This window comes from Sabethes cyaneus, chromosome 3 (genome assembly GCF_943734655.1).
Source record: "Sabethes cyaneus chromosome 3, idSabCyanKW18_F2, whole genome shotgun sequence".
Lineage (NCBI taxonomy): Eukaryota > Metazoa > Arthropoda > Insecta > Diptera > Culicidae > Sabethes > Sabethes cyaneus.
In genome coordinates this window covers 79,110,988-79,130,935 of record NC_071355.1, presented here as the reverse complement: position 1 = coordinate 79,130,935, position 19,948 = coordinate 79,110,988, and the positions used below count along the sequence as shown (strand labels likewise).

The 19,948-nt window shown below is 39.4% G+C and overlaps 1 protein-coding gene across 1 annotated transcript; it reads left to right on the top strand.

Moving 5' to 3' along the window:
• Positions 1-1,036: 1,036 nt before the first annotated feature.
• LOC128741260 (cytochrome P450 4d1-like) lies at positions 1,037-12,381 on the top strand. The gene is made up of 6 exons (XM_053836939.1): positions 1,037-1,303; positions 7,777-7,883; positions 8,309-8,588; positions 8,652-8,721; positions 8,993-9,552; positions 9,619-12,381. The coding sequence occupies exons 1-6, from the start codon at positions 1,144-1,146 to the stop codon at positions 9,966-9,968; spliced, it is 1,527 nt and encodes a 508-aa protein (XP_053692914.1). The 5' UTR covers positions 1,037-1,143; the 3' UTR covers positions 9,969-12,381.
• Positions 12,382-19,948: the final 7,567 nt, after the last annotated feature.

The window sequence follows — 19,948 nt, the reverse complement described above, 5'->3', positions numbered from 1 at the left end:
AACTTATCCTGAGTTCGAAGACTATTTTACGTGACAATCAGTAGAAATTGTGTCATGGTACGACAAATTTCGTTTTTACTATTGACATGTTGACTTTAATCGTCTTCAAGAAGATATTAGAAAATACTGCATAGTAGAAAATGGTCAAACATGAAATAATTAAACTGAAATTATTCGAGTTAGAGAAAAAACCAGTTTTTTATTTTCACATATGTTTGAGATAAAACTCCAAGCTTTCAGAAACGGCTAAGTTTGATTTTTTTCGTTTGCCCCTTTTTGAGATATTCTATTCCAAAAAAGACTAAAAAAACACAGGAAAAACGTTAGAACTCGTTATACGTACGAGTTTTCAACATACAATGTTCTACAAAAATATGTCTTTTGATAAGATAACCAACTTTGTAAAACATTATGATGCAATAAAACCACTGCATTTGAAGAAATCAGCGAAAAAGTGATTTTTGAGAGGTCTTGTTGTAAAACACTCTGTAAGTTAGAAACGCCTAAAAATACGCCTACTATGTCTTTGACAAAGTTACTTATATAATCTTTAGCTACAACTTTGACGAAAAAATTATCCTTCTATCTCTTTCTTATAAAAAGTTATTATCGATTATGTGTTTACAAGCCAAACTGGAACTTAGTCGTTGATTTCGCATTAATTGTCTTTTAGAGTTGTACAACTTTGCTGAACATTGTGGGGAGCTATTTTGAGCCACAAAAAACTTTCCACTTAATTTTCGCTGCTGGACCACTGTGCAATGGCAGAACCTGACACTTTTTTGCAACGACCAGCTCTCGAATTTACGCAACATTTCGAACAGGCTCCGGTGATTGCGTTCAGTTTTACATGACGTTCGGTATCGCATCTAGAATCAATCAGCCTGAAAAGGCATATACAACATTGAATGAAGGTTCTCTAATACTAGTACCTATTTAGCACGTAGGTATAAACTATTTCATTGTCAGGCAGTTTGCAAAACAGCACAGCAGCATGTGCTGCCATCCTTCTAATTAGTTATTCCCGACAGGGCAATGCATTCAGTTGCGTTCGAGTGATTGCACGTTGTTAACGTATTTTGCGCGCTAATTCGTAGTGGATTACAATAGAACTGAGTGCGGTAATCCGAAGGTGACATCGGAATGATTTTGGGTGTGTTGGTAATTTTTGGGGCCGTTGGCCTAACTGTTTACCTGTATCAAAAGTTCTTTTGGGCGATTTATTATGCTGCCAAAATCGGCGGTCCCCCAGGTTATCCACTGCTCGGCAATGCGCTGTTATTCGTCAACAAGTCTCCACCGGGTAAGCAAACTTTACGCATAGAGTAAATGTCTGGAAGTTCTTCATGAGTGTGGTGTTACTGATTAGTGTGAAGTGAACTATGAATTAACATTCGGATGTGATATTTTTTACTGAAAACATCAGCATTAACTACTTTTTCCACGAGCAGTTTGTGGAAATTAAATGGAATTTAAATAGTAAAGGTGCATTAAAATACATTAAAATTGCAAATCTATTTTGTTCAATCTAAATAAAAATAGCTTTGAAGCCCTGGTTTTTAAGATTAATAATCAAGAAACAAACATAATTTTAATAAAGTTGTGATTCGGTATCATCACCTTTGTCATGAACAACGTTTTAAACTAAATTTGCAAGTTTTCTTAAGATTTCAGTTATTTATATCAAGATCTTTTGTAAAATAAGAAGTTGAAGCGCTCCTTATTTGACAAATTAACAGTGTCCAATATTAACTTAGAGAAAAGGAATAACTGAGACAATTTTCAGTTAAAACGAGGATGATCGCTTCATGCTTTTCTGTGTACCACCTCATCTATGAATTCTTGTATTTTGAAATAAGTAGACTTTAATAGGTAACCATTGCTGGTGAGATGTGATCGGACTAATCAAATACTCACCTGTGTGGCTAATGACTACAATGACTCGATAAATATTTATATGTAGTAAAGCTCGATACTTCCATGATTAAAAACAATACGCTCTATATTTTCAACTGGTGATCCACTCTGGAGAATCAATCCTGGGATACCACGTGACATGGAGTAAACTGATTGTATTATAATTACTTCTATGTGCGTTACTCCCATATAGCGGCGGGTGCTTCTAAAGGTGAAAAAGGTGTTACTATCGTCGTTCGAGAAGCTTTTTACCTTTGTTATACTATAACAAAGGTTTAAAAATTGGTCGAAAAATATGAAATTGATCCGAGGCCCGGAGGGCCAAGTCACATATACCAATCGATAGGGTTCGTCAATTTGAGCAATGTCTGTGTGTGTGTGTGTGTGTGTGTGTGTGTGTGTGTGTGTGTGTGTGTGTGTGTGTGTGTGTGTGTGTGTGTGTGTGTGTGTGTGTGTGTGTGTGTGTGTGTATGTAATGATTTTTTCTATCGCCTGTTTCTCAGAGATGGCTGAACCGAATCGTTCGCTATTACTTTTGTTTGAAAGGTATTATTGTCTAGTAGATCACTATTGAGTTGCTTCATGACACGACGTTTCGTTTAAAAGTTATAAGCAAAAATGTGAAAAATACGTGACACGGGTTTCTCTAGAACTACATGACCGATTTCAGCAATCTTAGTATCAAATGAAAGCTCTTATTAAAGCTAAGTTATTCAGGAATTTTTAATTGAAAACAAACAAGTAGTTTAAAAGTTATGCTTAAAAAACCTGTTTTGACAAGGTAATAATTTTCGCCTGTTTCTTAGAGATGGCCAAACCGATTTATGCGCTATTAGTCTCATTTGAAAGATAATATATTCTAATAGATCACTATTGAATGATTTTTTGATTGGACGTTTAATTTGAAAGTTATGAGCAACCGTATACACCACACCAAAATTAACAATAATTTATAATGATTTTAACCAAGATAATTTACCTAATTTCAATTATTTTAATATCAAACGAGAGGTTTTGACACTACGAATATATATGCAAAATTTCATAAGAATTGGTTGTAGCGGTCAAAAGATATTAACCCTCGAACACTCGCGCCAACTTTTGTAACACAGTTACTCGCGCGCATAAGAGTCTCAAACCAAAAAAACCTGCGTACTAGAGTTTTGACTGGGAAAACTTGGTTTTAGGTTTATCGAACCTTTAGAATAGTTTCTTGAAATTAAAAGCTCTATCGTCTGGTGGAATCTAAATTTTGATTAATGCCCCTAAAAGTGAATAAAAAAAATATTTTTTTCAGTGTCAATATAACACATTGATGTGTTCTGCAAAGTTATAGAGCATATTATTACAAGAAATTTTGCTAAAGACAGTAACCTTCCATCTCTGCAGCTTAGATAGAAAAATCTTATTTATTGTATATGAATTTGTAAAATCAGGTTTTATATTTTTGCTCTTTTTGTAATTGTAGTATGACTTTTTCATGTATTACAAAGTTGTACAAATGATAAAAATACACAACTTTGCTGAATATAGTATACCTCTATATTTGCTTGTTTAGGAACTGTAGACCTTTGATTATAAAAAATACCCTGATTTTGACTACGAATTACTCGACTACCAGCAGACGGATACATTTTAAACATTTTACATTGGGTAGTTTTGCTGCATACAGACACCATTTTTCCATATGGAGAAACGAGAGAAAATTCCACTTGGGGTCAATTGCGGTACACCTCGCTTGCTGATTGCTTCGTTTCTGTGATGGCGGTTTATGTTGATCTATTTTCCCAATAATTTGAATTATTAATGCATTGAATAATTATGACATTATGCTCATAATAAGTTTTTTTGAAGAATATACGTTAGTTAAACAACGATTTGTAACTTTATAACAATATGGCGTTGAAACCCCTACACGTGTTGTAGAAAATACAATAGCGTGAATAACCGAAGGTTAATAAAAATTGATGAAAATTATTCTAGAAAACTCTATTGATGTGAATCAAATAGAATGGCATTACAGGAAATTATGCATAGTTCAAAAACCTATAAACTAGAGCTTTACTAGGCAATGTATATGTTAAAGAATAAGTTTTCCTCTTACAACTTACTTTTATTTGCACTTACTCAAATTAATAACAACTTACTTATCCTTACTCAGCAATTTCATGAAAAAAGGATCTATCAAAATTTAAAAGTGTTCCTATTTTGTTCAAAATTTGTAAACTTATTCAATTTTCAAAAATTTTATGTAAACCAACGCATTACGCAACGTTGACCAATAGATTAATTATGTTGCGAAAACGTGTCGATTTCTATCTCAAATAGCAAGTAAGACCGTATAACAAAGGTTCCTTTCACCACTAGGTGGATTAAATCGGGTTTTTTTCAATATCTCCAGCGTAACTTGAATTCGTTAATACAAAAACAAATATTTATCCAAAATATAAAAATGTTCCAAATTACCCTGTTTATACTTATGGTTTATGGCTGACCTAAAATTTTCGTCCACGTGCACGCCCACGTTCTTTCGCAATCACTCATTCTCCACACGCAATTATTTCATAATTTCAATATTCCCATTACTGAGAACATTTGATAATTATCAAATTAATTATCAGCTTGGCAAAGCTACTTGGGAATGGGAACCCGTTTTTATTCAAGTATTGGTAACTGGATTTGTAGAGGTTTATTTATATACAGTAAGTGTAAGTTACGTTATATTATTTTGCAATTGTCATGCATTAATTTTGATGAGAAACCACTGAAATTGCAACCGTTTTGTAACAAAATTGAAGAAAAGGTGATAAAACGAATAGGTAAATTTCACGATAAAAAAGAAGAAAACGAAAGTTATTTATATCCTTTAATTCTACTACTATGTACTACATAGTGGTAGAATTAAAGGATATAAATAACTTTTGTCTTCTTTTTGTTATCGTTTCAGGTATTATACTAAGACGCTCAAATAAACATTAGTTAATTTGAGGTAAATTTTAACTCAATTGCAGGCACGACAAGATTAATACGAACATTGTTTTCGTACTTAATGAAAAATCGTTGGAATACATTGGAAACGCAACACAGTTGTTAAAAAAAGTAAAAAAAAAATCTGGAAGATGATATAGAGTCAAAGTATAAACAAATATGCGACATAAAATGACTAACTTAAAACGCATTTGAAACATAATAGCCAAAAATGCATTAAATTTGTTTGCAGTGCTTTACTCAATGCTCAGTGCCTATGCTTATTTATGTCTATTATGCCGCAGAAGCGCGTGATTGGGTGGTGACCAATCGATAACCGCATGTGTCAGTTGAGGGTTAGAAGTCGTTTCTTCAACATTAGTATTATAATGTGAAGAGCCCAAGAACCTAACGAGCGAACTTAAGTTAGTTTTTTTGAGCGTTTTAGTCCGAAAAACATACTTCTAATGTATGAAAAAGTTTTGGAATTGATCGCCATAGAGCAGTTGCTCGAATACGTTGCAACAAATAATTGGATTGATGTTTTTGGATTTGAGAAGGGCATTTGTCGATCGCTAATAACTCAGCGAACTTTGAAAATGGTACTATGTTCTTCTCCAACGTCACGAACATAAGTTTCCTACACTACGGGGTGCAGATATTGACTCTGACCATTCTCTAATAGCAGTTCACGTGCGTTCAATACTGGCAATACGTCTTAGCCGTCCTCCTCGGCTGATCATCAGGCAGCTAGATAATCCACAATCTGCCGAGAACTACGTGCGAACACTGGCTGAGGCACTGCTTTCTTCCGAGGGGTTAGATACTTTAGCCCTCGACACCCTACCTACACTGGATTATTTCCAAGATTAGGGAGAAGGAGAAGTTACCGAAGGAATGGATGGAAGAAGTGGCGGCGTTACGACCAGATCCTATTCGGCTGTTACCGATAGCACAAAGTTTCGTAAGGCTCCATGGAGGCTCGCGCAACTACGGACCAAATTTTTACCATCCGACAGATCTTGCAGAAATGTCGGTGGTACAACGTGCCCGCGCATCACATCTTTATTGATTTCAAACCAGCAGATGGCTGATAATGCACGAACACAGTTTGCCAGCCAAATTGACGCAACTGACCAGAGCTACATTGGATCGAGTGAAGGGTGCTCACGGAGGACATACGCGCCTTTGCCGTGTTCGAGCGGAAAGTGCTGCGGACAATATTTGGCGGAGCACAAACTGAAAGTGGAGAGTGGCGGAGCTACAGGCACTGCTTGGAGAGATTCCCACCGAACATCTGATGAAACTCGGTAGATTACAGGGTATCGGACACGTTGTAGGGATGCCGGACGACAATGCTCAACTGTCGGGGCTCAACGTGCAAGATTGCTTGACTAGGTCGAAAACGACTTCTGAGACGCCTGGAAAATTGGCCCAATAACGAGTTGAGGGGAGCCAATTGAGCCACCCCGGCGACGAAGATGCCGACGGGTGTTATGATTGGGCTTCAAAAGCCATATTTACTATCACATATTAAAAGATTGCTAAAACGTTCGGAGGACTTCACGGGCTAATAAAGGAGTTAACGCATTGTAGTTTAATTCATCTGTGCAAGGTCTTGATTTCGCCGTATATAGACGTCTGCCATTCAGTCCAGTTGTTCGCTAGTAATCAGCAAATACGCCGCCTCCAAAAGGCACCATGATATTTGACTTCCAGGATCCCACGAGGCAGAGGCATCCAACGGCGACACATCTTTTATCATGTTCGACAAACGACATTCGTTTTGGCTTCAATCCCGGTATAGTGGCTCGCACTCACGCCTAATCTTAACCCAAGCAGAAGTCACGAATGACCTAAGTTGTTAAAGTGACTATAATAAATATAAAAAAAAAAAAAAATAAAAAAGACATCCGTTCGGCATCGTTCCTGCTAGCAAGCTCTCAACTGTTCTATAAGGGAGTAAAGGGCCAAACAGAATGCTGCGTCAACGCAGCCGTCAGCGTCAATTTGACAGTAAACCCATGGGAAAACTGTCAGAATAACGCTGACGGACGCGTTGACGCAGCATTCTGTTTGGCCCTTAAGGTTGTATAATACGCCAACAGTACCGTAAACACACCTAATCTGCGCACCCCACCTTTCAGTCAAAACTTCAAATACAGCATGCCCAGGCTGCACAAAGCAGCATACAAATACAATCTATCGAGAGCAGCTATTTCATTAGTAGATGTTGGATATCTGAACAAGTTGATATAACTGATCAAAGCATATTGGATTTCTTTTTGATTGATTATGAATATATTGTTATCATAGTCAAGAATAGTCAAGAATATGTCGCAAAAACATCTCAACAAGACGCTTTCAGATCAACATGTTCTAATTAGTAAATGGTTGTGCTTATTTGATGAGAGGTTATATTTGCATCTTGCAACCTGCAAGTTGCATGTATAATCCATTGATGTCAGGTTTGTTCAATAAACAAATGTTTGACCCTGTCGAGCAGAGACAACCATGTGTGAGTAATTGTTGGTTTTACTCATATGCAAAAGCTTAGAGCAAACACAATAATTACAACATGTTTGTAAGCCATGGTTCGCATGTTAACACAGTAAAAAGCAAGCAAACCCTGTCACATATGGTGTGACTATATATTTGTTAAAGAGATTCAAGTCATTCATTAGCCCATAGGTTCTAGTTGTTAAAAAAAAAAAAAGTTAATCATACTAGAATTCTAGTATTTTATCTAAAGTTAATAAAGCTAGAATAAGCATTTTATATCAAAATAAGCTGGAACCTTTTTTAACCGATCTCTTGCAAAGATCGTTAAAGTTTTATTACAATTGGCATCGTACTAAGCAGGTTTTTTATGGTCTGTGTTTCTACTTGCAGAGTTTTTCCTTGCCCTTCAGAACACAATCAAAAAGGCGGGAAAATGTTTCCGCCTCTGGCTCGGACCGGAACTGTTATTCATCGTCACCGACGTAGAGGTCGCCGAGGTAATTATTGCCTGTAGGTATTATCGCGCGCTAGTTTGCCAAAGATCTCTACACGTGTTGTCTGATGATCAGCGATTTATCGTGCATTCATCACTGACACGAACAAGATACTGTTAGCGAGTTAGTTAGTGTACGGCGCTTTATCTTTGATAGCTGATGGAGAAGCAACAGGAAGAGGGGTTTGGTTTGATGTGTTTTGCACAATGAATTATGTGAGTGAGTGCGGTTGATTGCGCCGGTTGATACACAGATTTTACGCCAATCTCCTACAGTGTGGCAAATGCACAGGTAGATTACTGATATGTGACATTGAAATACCTGGCAGTTTTGTTATTTTTTTTTTTATTAAATTTTTGATGCATCGTTCAAGATCTTGAGTCGCTTTTATGCTGTCGTTTGTATTACACTAAACCCTCTCGTTGCAGGCAATTCTAAGCAGTCCGAAATATATCGAGAAGTCTGGCGAGTATGACTTTATTCGACCATGGCTAGGCGAAGGGTTGTTAACCAGCAGCAACCGAAAATGGTTTACCAATCGAAAGATCATCACTCCGACTTTTCATTTCAAAATTTTGGAGCAGTTTGTGGAGATTTTCGACCAGCAAAGCAACATTTTCATCGATCAGTTGCGACCAAAGGCAGAAACTGGCGAGTGTTTCGATGTTTTTCCACTGGTAACTTTGTGTGCGTTGGATGTCATTTGTGGTAAACATTTAGTAAACAGTAAAAATTTGTTCTAATTTCTTTAAATTTTTCCTATCCTTTTAGAATCTGCTATGGGGACTAAGGTGGACGCTCAGATTCGTTCAGATTCGGACTACGTGAAGGCTGTTAAAGAGTGAGTTTTCTTGGTTGCTCAATTTATTATAAGTTCCAAACCAGTAATAATAACCAGTAAACCCGGTAGTCAAAGGTCAACAGCTAAAGTGAATTGATGGTTCAGCTTTATACAAATGCAATTAATAAGACACACAAAAACCAGCTGAAATTAATCTTCTCTGTTATTAGAGAAATGCTAGGATAAACGATAGAAGTCATTAGATAAACAACACTGGCCACCTCCAGATGTTATTTAAATTGACGACTACAAATATATCATATTTTTTCAGAATAACTTACATAATCCATCTACGAACGTACGATGTGATGAATCGTTACAATGTACTGTTCAACTTATCCTCCTATCGACGTAGACAAGATAAAGCACTTAAGATCCTGCATGGATACACCGACAGTGTGATCCGGTCACGGCGGCAAGTCCTTTCGCAGCAAAACGCCGCCGAAGCAGTAGTACCAGAGCGGCGTGAATCCGACGTTGGACTTCGTAAAAAGGTTGCTTTTCTCGATATGCTTCTGCAAGCTACGGTTGACGGACGGCCGCTAACGGATTTGGAAATCCGCGAGGAGGTGGACACCTTTATGTTTGAAGGTCACGATACAACTACATCAGCCATTAGTTTCTTGCTATATCGTTTGGCCAAACATCCCGATGTTCAACAGAAGGTGTATGAAGAAATCATCTCCGTAGTTGGAGACGACCATAATCGACCCGTGAATCTTTCGCAACTAAATGAATTGCACTATCTGGATTTGGTGATCAAGGAGACGCTACGGCTGTATCCTTCAGTACCTTTCTTCGGTAGGAAGCTTCTAGAAAATAGTGACATAGGTTCGTTCGTTGATACATCATGTTCTTAGAGAGTTTCATTTTTAATCAACTGTATTTTCTTTCCAGCGGGCATAACCTTCCCAGCTGAAGCGAGCATAATAATATTGCCTTTCTTCATGGGTCGTGACGCAGACTATTTTGAGGAACCTCTGCAGTTTCGACCGGAGCGTTTCGCTTCGGAAACGTCAGCCGAAAAGAGTAATCCTTACCGGTACATTCCTTTTAGTGCTGGACCACGAAATTGTATAGGACAAAAGTTCGCTCTGGCAGAGATTAAGAGCTTAACTAGTAAAATTTTAAGGCACTATAAGGTTTTACCACCGCAGCAGGACCAACAACGGGAGGAATCGTTTATTGCGGAAATGATACTGCGACCAACATATGGCATTCCGATACGGTTGCAGGACCGGCGGTGATAGCATTGTTGCGTTTGCTGTGTAATAATGCTTTTTGATTAACTGAGCTTGAAAATACAGGAATTGTAGTAATCCTAATTACACTTACAAAAATATTTTACCTATAAAGTACAATATATACAAGAAAGGTCAAAGGGCCAAAGTAGCTTAGACAGCCGGCGGTTACTTCACAAACTCTTCGCATGGAAGGTTGTCAACGTACTTCACAACTGTGTAATCATCTCATAAACGTTCTTCAACAACACAACTTTGAAAATTACGTAAACGAGGGAAGTAAAGTGTGCAATAAAGACAAAGATTCCTTTCTTGATATTCCTTTCGACCGGACAACAGATAGCGCAAGCTAGCGTATAAGTAACTATGAATTTTCTGAATGACACGCGATAATTTCTGGTCTAAATCCAACGACTTAGCAACTTAGTAAACAAACAATTTTTGCCAGTTCATTCTAAATCCGTACACATCCATCCCGTATACATGCATGTTGCCTTCAGTTTGTTCAATTACAGCATCATCTACGTACACGCCCCACGAGAAGAAGATCCTACGACGAGAAAAAATGGACGCGAAAATCGTCATTAAGGGCATAAACGGTCGAATAGAACGGATGATTGAAGCGAACAACCTAATTGTCTTGTCATATTGAACGATAACGACCAATGACATGTAAAGTTTGCAGACTTATTGTGGTCTGGTAGTCCAAAGAGCCTGCGAAGTCTGTTGATAAACAAGGATCAAGTTTCAAGATAAACAAGTATCAAGACATAGCCCGATGAACAAAATGTCTCCAAATAATTTAGTTGTAGGTTGAGGCTTTCCAATTACTTGGACAGTGTGTATTCGCCGCCAGATCTCGCTGGTCTAACCATCTTGCTCGCTGTCTTCCTGGTCGTCTTATTCCTGCCGAATTAAAAGTAAACAACATCTGCGCATGATAATTGTCCAGTATTCTTAAAACATGCCCTGTGCATCGTCTAGCCACCTTTTTAAAACTTGGTTCGTCATAGAGTAGAGCGAGCTCATGGTTCATCCCTCGCCTCCATACTCCGTTCTTTTGCTACGCCATCGAAGATCATTCTTAGCGCTCGTCTGTCGAAAGCTCCCGAGCACTCGTGGGGCTTCCTCCTGTATCCGTAACAAATTCGCTATTGCAGAAACATATTTTTATCCTCACCTTAAATGATCTCATTGAGAAAATGGTATAGAATCGGATCCGTATTCGTGGAAAACAAATGAAGCGTGCCATTAGGTGGAGGACATGACATAAAGATAACCATCGGAAATACAAATGCACTGGTCGGAAGCCAAGAGTTCTTGCGTCCCGTTATTGGAAGAGAAGGCTTCCATCGTACCACAAACGACAATGACCTAAGGCTAATCAATTTCGCTGCAGTCAAAGGACTGGCTATCTGTAATACCCATTTTGCATAACGGAGCAATCGGAAGCACACATGGAACCATCCTATTAGACAGGTCTGCTCTTCGATTGACCACGTTCTGGTTGATGGCCGGCACTTTTCTGATGTCGCAGATGTGCGTTTCTTCCGGGATACGATTAGTATTAGTACTATAGCGCGAGAATCGAGAAGTGTTGGGTACTACTGCTGCAGCCATTTCCAGTGAGTCGTCTGACACAGAGTGTCAACGAGTGACTGACGAGAAGAATCGAGGCAGAGTTTACGTGTTGGCTGCAACTGCGATGCGCCAGAGCAGAGAGAGGTACCAATATACTCTAGCATCTAGTAGCTGCCGAAAGGAGACTTCACCATCGTAAGAAACGCACTGAGATCGTGTTCTTGTGGAGGCGGAAAATTACTTCGAGAGATTTTTTATTCATCACGCCGAAGTGTTTCTTGGCTGTCAACAGGGCCTTCTACGATTTATGTAGCCAGCTGAGATCTCGTAACCTGCAACTCCGCACAAAACTCGCGCTCTATAAGATCCTGACTCTCCCGGCCACGAAGCGTGAATGTTAAAAGAGATCGACCGACGAGCTCTTGGCGGCATATTAGACGAAGGAGTGTGGCTCAGGCGCATGAATCATGAAATATACCAAGAATACAAAGTCGTGGATATTAAGCGACTAAAACACGGTAGGCTCATTGGGCCGGCCACGTAACAAGGATGTCGGATGAAAGACCAGCGAGAACAATATTTAGCAGAGAACTCGACAGAGAACCGATTCTTGGCAGATCCTGTACCCGTTGAATTAGCGCTGTTGATGTGGATGATGGGGCGACTGGAGAGCGGCAGTCCAAGACCAAGAAACGTAGAGACGGCTCCTGAATTCGGTACGTACCGTCATCCGGGGCGAGATTGTGCCAAAAAAGCATATTGTAAACCGATAACAAGTTGGTGCTACCGGTCCTATTTGAGAGAAGAGAGTGATGATCAAGTTACCAACACATATAATTACAATTCATATAAAATGATAAATTCTATTAAATATAGAGTTGAAATTAATGATAGATACGAGACAAGCTGGTCCATAATCCGAACGTCCTAGTCTTCCATCTTCGCGCCGTTTTGAGTAGTTCTTTGGGAAGCTATTTCGCGAACATCGTATATGTTCTACAAGCTGTAGACAGGATTAGAGACCGCGCGTGGTAATTCTGGTCAAGTGACGGTATAGACGCGGCGGTGAATAGTGCCACGGAACAATAGCAGTGTATTGAATAGCGTCACAGCTAAATCGAACGCGTGCAGATATTGATCTTATGAGTGGCAAGGAAGAAGGGAGTGCGGATAGCGACGGTGAAAGGGGTAGCGACGACGGATTCGAATCACCACGACCATTTGGAGAGCTTGTAACGAAGCGGAAAATTGTAAAAATGTCTCTACCGCATCCAGATCTGAGCGTGGAGCAACTTAAAGCAGATCTAGCGACTAAAGTGTCAGAAATTGAACGATTGCGGCGAGAATTAGCTGGTATAAGTGGCCGAAACAGTGCCAGCGAGCAGCGGCTTACCGTAGAATCGCGACGACCTGATTTTCGGGAGTTAAAAGAACTAGTTAGTAGATTTAACCCGAAGGACCCAACGTGCCTTTCTGCCACTGAATGGATCGAAGAAATCGAGACAACGGCCCGACATTACGGATGGGATGCAGTAACAAAATTGCATTGCGCTCGATTAAATTTGGAGGGATCTGCAAAAATGTGGTGGGCAGGTGTACAGGAAGTCACTACTACATGGCAACGGTTTAGTGAAAAACTAGTTCGGGCATTCCCTTCCGCCCGAGATGAAATTTACTACCATAACCAAATGACAAAACGGAGAAAAATGCGAGAGGAAACGATCGACGAGTATGTCTACTCTCAAGCCCTAAGACCACCAAACCACCGCCATCAAAAATGCAAATGGTGGATGAGGACAATAATTTTGTGAAATCAGTTGAAGTTGGCGAAATGACGTTGAGTGCTCTAGTGGATTCGGGTTGCAAGGTTTCGACGATCCAAAGTCGATATGCACCAAGAGCCGGTCGAAGTGAAAATGCAAATACAACGCTAGTTGGTTTCGGGGGGAAAAAAGTAAATGTGGAAAAATACGTAACTTCGTTAGTGAAAATCGACGATATTGAAGTGCCGGTGAAATTACATGTCGTTCCCAACTGGACACAAAGTACGGCGTTGATATTGGGACGAGACGTGTTGAACCAAGAAGGAGTAGTGATGCTAAACCGTAATGGAAAAGTGGAATTTCGTCGCGAAGACAGCAGAGAATTTTGTGCTACTAAAAACGATGCCAGGCAGATGGTGGTCGAGCTGCCGCCCAGAAAGTACGAATCGATGTTCACGATCGATTGTCGTACAAAAGTGGAAAAAATTTGTGAAGATGACGTGAATGCGGAGGGAAGTAAAAGTGAAGTAGTAAAACTGATCAACCAATACCGATCATGTTTTGCTAAAAATATGCGTGAGCTAGGAGTGGCGAAAAATACGGAAATGAAAATTGTACTCACCGACCAGGACCCGGTGTATGTGAAACCACATCGAATGGAGTATGCTCGCGAGACAGCGTTGCGCGCAATAGTGGAGGAATTAATCGAAGCCGGTATTGTGAAGGAGTCTAATTCACCCTATAGTAGTCGGGTCGTGCTAGTACCAAAAAAGGACGGATCGTTTCGCATGGCGGTTGATTATAGAATGCTAAATACTAAAACAGTGAAGGATAGATATCCCATGCCGGACATCGAATGGTGTTTAAATAAGCTTAGTGGTACTGAATTATTTATTACCGTCGACTTATATTCTGGCTACTACCAAATTCCGATGGCCGAAGAAAGCCAAGAATGTACTGCTTTTTCGACGCGAGACGGCCATTATCATTTTTTGCGGATGCCGTTTGGATTGGCGAATGGTTGCTCAGTGTTTCAACGTGCGATAAACGAGCTAACCAAAAAGCTTCGTGGCGAAGGCATAGTGGCGTATATTGATGATCTCGTTATTGGTGGGCAAAGTAGAGCGGAATTACTAGTGAAATTCGAGCGGCTGCTGAAAGTGATCGCGGAAAGTGGATTCACAATAAACTTAAAGAAATCGCACTTTTTCAAATTGGCAATCGATTTTTTGGGATTCGAGGTGTCTAAGCAAGGCATACGTCCGGGAAAAATTAAAACGCGAGCAGTGTCGGAGTTTCCAGAACCTCAAAATGTGCTACAAGTTCAACAGTTTTTGGGGCTCGCGGGATTTTTTCGCCGGTTTATACCAAACTTTAGTGTGGTGGCTGCGCCGCTGTTTGCATTGTTAAAGAAGGAGGCGGAATTTAATTGGGCTGCAAGCCAAACGGAAGCTTTTGTCGAGCTTAAGCAAATGTTGAGTAATCGCCCTCTTTTAGTGTTGTTTGACGCAAAGCGTGACATTGAGCTGCACACTGATGCATCGCAGGATGGGTTAGCTGGTATTCTGCTAATGCGTATGGACGAAGGGTTGCAGCCGATCAGCTACTACAGTAAAAAAACTTCTGAGGCGGAAAGGAAGTATCACAGCTACGAGTTGGAAGTGCTGGCTGTCGTAGCTAGCGTAGAACGGTTCCGCCACTACCTAATTGGAAAGTTTTTTGTGCTCCGAACGGATTGTAGTGCAGTGAAAGATACCTACTCGAAAAGGGACATGAATGCTCGAATCGGTCGTTGGTTTTTAAAGTTAACTGAATACGACTTCCGACTAGACCATAGAGCGGGACGATTAATGAAACACGTCGATGCCCTCAGTAGGAATCCGGTAGAAAGTGGTCGATCAGTTGAACCAGTACTGTGTGATATGCTGCAGATACAAATAGGCAACAGTGATTTCCTGGTGGCGCTTCAACGGCAAGACCCGCGGTTAGTTGATATCATCGATGTGTTGCAACGAGATCCGGAGACTGACGAAGAACGACAAGTGCAGCAGAATTACCGATTAGATCGAAATCGTTTGATGAGAATAGTGGCAGGAGAAATGTGTTTTGTGGTGCCGAATAGAGTTCGTTGGAGAATGGTCCATACGTATCACGATGAGATGGGTCATTTCGCGGAAGAAAAAGTGCTACAACGCTTGCGAGAGAAGTTTTGGTTTCCGAAGATGCGGAAGTACGTGCGGTCCTACATCGACGCGTGTCCGCAGTGTGCTTTTCATAAGAGCAAAGGTGGGAAGCCGGAAGGATTTTTACATCCTATACAGAAAGATCCAGTTCCATTCAGCACCATTCATTTGGATCACATGGGTCCCTTTCTACGTTCAGCTCGGGGAAATCAGTATGTGCTGCTTCTCACTTGCGGGTTTTCGAAATTTGTGATTGCTCGAGCGGTGCGGTCAACTAAAACAGGACCAGTGTTAACATTTATGGAGGAGGTGACTGGAACGTTTGGAACACCAAAGCGAATCATTACGGATAGAGGCACGGCGTTTACTGCTAATATTTTCGAAGCATATTGTCGCGAAAATGCTATCGAACACGTGAAGACGGCAGTTGGAACACCGAGAGCGAATGGGCAAGTGGAAAGATCGAACCGAACTGTGCTGAATGCTATTCGTTGCATGGTCGGTGAAGCTAGCACGCGATGGGATGACCAATTACCAAAAATCCAGTGGGCAATAAACAATTTGCCGAATTCAACAACCAACTTGTCGCCTAGCTTGTTGGTGTTTTCGTACAGGCCGAGAGATGTGCATCACAATGCTATCATTCTGGTGCTACACGACGAGAAGGACAACGGTGTGAAAGATTCGGAAGGGCTAAAGCGTCAGGCCGTCCAAGCAATTGAGAGGAGGCAACTGTTGCAGAAACGTTACTATGACGATCGCCGCAGGAGCGCGAATCGTTATGAAGTGGGTGAATTAGTTTTGGTGGAACGAGATTTAACTGCTATGGGCCATAGCCGGAAATTAGAAGCAAAGTACAAAGGCCCATATATCGTAAAGACTATATTGGGAAATGAACGGTATGAGCTGCAGGAGATTCCAGTGTCGCGGACGTCGGGCAGAATCAAAACCACGGTCTATTCGGCGGACCGGATGAAACGGTGGGGGCATCTGGAAGACATCGAAGGAATTGAATTAACCGATGAGGTTTTAGATTATATTACAGTAGATGAGTAGTGGTAAAAATAAGAAACAATTAAATATTTGAATTTTTGATGCAAAAGACACCTAATTGTAGATAAGGTGATACTGGGTGTCCGGTTGTAAACCGATAACAAGTTGGTGCTACCGGTCCTATTTGAGAGAAGAGAGTGATGATCAAGTTACCAACACATATAATTACAATTCATATAAAATGATAAATTCTATTAAATATAGAGTTGAAATTAATGATAGATACGAGACAAGCTGGTCCATAATCCGAACGTCCTAGTCTTCCATCTTCGCGCCGTTTTGAGTAGTTCTTTGGGAAGCTATTTCGCGAACATCGTATATGTTCTACAATATGTTTTTGTCCTTAGCTCAGTATACACACAATTTAGGAACTAAGTTGATTTCAAACCTGTCAACATATACTAAATTGTTTAATTAACAACTACCGTAGAGATGGTTTACTTGCAATGAAACCTAATTTTACTGGAAGTACATGAACTTTGGCACAACCTCACCCCTTCTACGGGGTGACATTGTGCCAAAAACATAAAGTTAAGGTAAATACCTAAACAGTGAACATTAGCATGTTTATAAACAATACACATAAATATCAGTATAAAGTAGTTTTTATGGGGCCGTCCATGAACTAAGTGGACTGTTAGGGGCAGGGGGTCGGTCAAAAATAACGCATCATACAAAAAGTATAAACGAAAATAACCCGGGGAGGTCTGAAATAACTAAAAATGAGTTCGTAGTCAATGGACAGCCTCTATAAAGCCAGTAGCGTTTCTAGGGTTAACAAGGGGGAGATATATGAAGGGGTGTGTTCTAAAGGGGTATACCTATTTGATTATTTCACAAAAGTAACCATTACTTCGTTCGAGAACCTGCGGTCGCAGAACATGTGGCCTATACCATCCCCCCCCCCTCTTCCTTCCTTGAAACTGGCAGTTTATACACGGTATAATATATTCGTCTAATATTCGAAAAAGTAAAAATTACTTCAAATTATTTAGCAGACCTACGAACCTACGATTCTGTTTGCTCCAAAATGGATGATGCAATCTAATCTGTCAAAATATTGTGCTCAATAGTGAAGAATGTGAATGTATTGGTGTATCCTGACGTATTTTTGTTGTGTATGTGAAATCCATAAATTGGATCGATCACTATGGCTTGGCACAATCTCACCCCCGTGAAGCGCGAAAAGTACAAAGTTTCGAAAAATATTATTTTTGTAATCAAAACTTATCCAACGCGTAATAACTTTTTAATACATTGTAAATGATTAGTTTATATACCTTCAAAATAGCAAGTTGATGCGATTTCTTGTTTGGGTTGGTTTATACGGGACATATTTTACAAGCGTTTTTTCCGAGTATTTTTAATCGCAAACTTTGAAACCCTGTTTAGGCTAAATAGTTTGCTAATATTATCTGTGTTCCATTCTAAGTTATGAATAAATATGTGTTCCGGATCGTCGTTAGGGGGGCCGATTACCAACGGGACTGGATGTCTTCACACTAAAATAAAACGCTAGATTTATCTTACGGCAACCATCCGCCAACAGCGGTGGTTGCTAGTGCACTGTATAATTGCTATTTATTATTCGCCTTTTATACACTTGCGGTAAATAGATTTAATACATGTTCAGAATAATAGCCTTTGTGCATCACGTTCGGTTGAACGGACAATAGCGTTTTGTGACTAGCTTCGGCTGGACAATAGAAGCTAATCGCGATGGATTACAATGCGGCTTTCTGCCGCAACAATATGTTATGTTCATCATCATTTTGAATTTAGGTCACTGTAGAAAGATATAATAAATTTTCACAAATAAACATTTTTGGTTTTTGGCACAATCTCACCCCCGTGGCACAATCTCACCCCGGATGGCGGTATTCGATAAGCGAATTGTCGCAGAAAAAGTATAGTATGTAAGGGTTACCCGAACTTTATTAAAATTGCTCACATTCTGGTTGGTACCACGAGGAAGCGGTTTATTGTATCTTGAAGCAAGAAAATGAGTTTTTGAAAATATTTCAGAACATGATAGGGTAGATGATCCATTAGTTGCGCCACTAAGCACAATATAACTACATTTTGCTTGTTTATTGAGGTATATGCTTCAATTAATGCTTGTGGGATTTAAATTTATTAAATACAAGGTATTTGTCACAAGGCAAGACAATTGCTTTCGTTGTACGAGAAGATTTATAAAGAAAAAATGAATTTTCCGATTCAATTATATTGTACCAACAGTTGCGCTAATGTTTCGTTAATTAAGTTTGATGTTCCTTTAATTGTGGTATTCCATATACATTGCTAGGTTGCTAAGTGAAAAAACATCGTAGCAAAACTATAGATGAGTGCCTATAGTTGTGCGCTCCAACTGCGCGTTAGATTTTGGAAAATTGGCATTTTAGCAAATAATGCTTTAATTTTAAATGGTGTAGTCTAACTACCAATACTTCTAAAAACCTGTTTTATATAATGAATGTAATTGTTTTATCTAAAATGCTACGGTGACGAAAATATGCATTAATAATGAATAGTAGCGCAACTATTGGTACTACCACAACTATTGGATCAACTACCCTACAACAAACTTACCTGCAATGAAAATTTTATTTTTGCTTTAATTGAATGAGATAGCAATGCTTTGAGATGGATATGACTTTTTAGAATTCTGTTTTTGTCAGAAACAGAACTCGAAATTTATAACACAGGTAATATAATTCTGTTCTGCATGAATTGGCATCCTGAAATTTTTTACAATTTTACGATATAAAACTCAGAACATAAAAATAAAAAATATAAGTTGTCAAGTATTAAGAAAACTGACTCGGCAGTCATCATATTTTAGCAAAAATATATTTTAAAATGTTGCTTGGCGATAGGCAATTGTCTCGACCCCCATCAAAAAAATGATTTTTATTAAAAAAATATGTAAAAAGTTAACCAATTTTGCGTAAATTATCTTACGTAATATAGGCCCACAAACTTTACTTTCTAGGAAAATCTCGTAAATCTTGACGCCTTTTAGGCCAAGCCACAAGCTATTCCCTTTTACCTACTGTTGATTGAAATACACCTAGACGAATATAATTAGTGTAGCAGAATTGAATCTACCTTTCTTCTTGTGACTGCAACTTACCGTTATGGAAAATTATTTTAAAGTTATATTTTTCTAATAACCAACATTATCACATTTACCCACAATGGTATCGACATCCTGGGGGTAGCTGTTAGAGTTAGGTTAGCGCAATCCCCACAATTGCCTGCCGGATAAGAACAGAAGGTCAGGTTTCGAAAACGGAACGTTGCACCAAGGCTTTGCTTTGCTATTTACATCCAACAAATAAACAGCAAAGCCACCAACATCCGATAGACATGTAACATACGTTGATTTTTTCTATGTTAGCAA

Coding starts and splice junctions, on each gene's coding strand:
- LOC128741260 (XM_053836939.1), top strand. CDS start 1,144: ATGATTTTGGGTGTGTTGGTAATTTTTGGGGCCGTTGGCCTAACTGTT. Junction 1,304..7,776: donor CGTCAACAAGTCTCCACCGG/GTAAGCAAACTT, acceptor TTCTACTTGCAG/AGTTTTTCCTTGCCCTTCAG. Junction 7,884..8,308: donor CCGACGTAGAGGTCGCCGAG/GTAATTATTGCC, acceptor CTCTCGTTGCAG/GCAATTCTAAGCAGTCCGAA.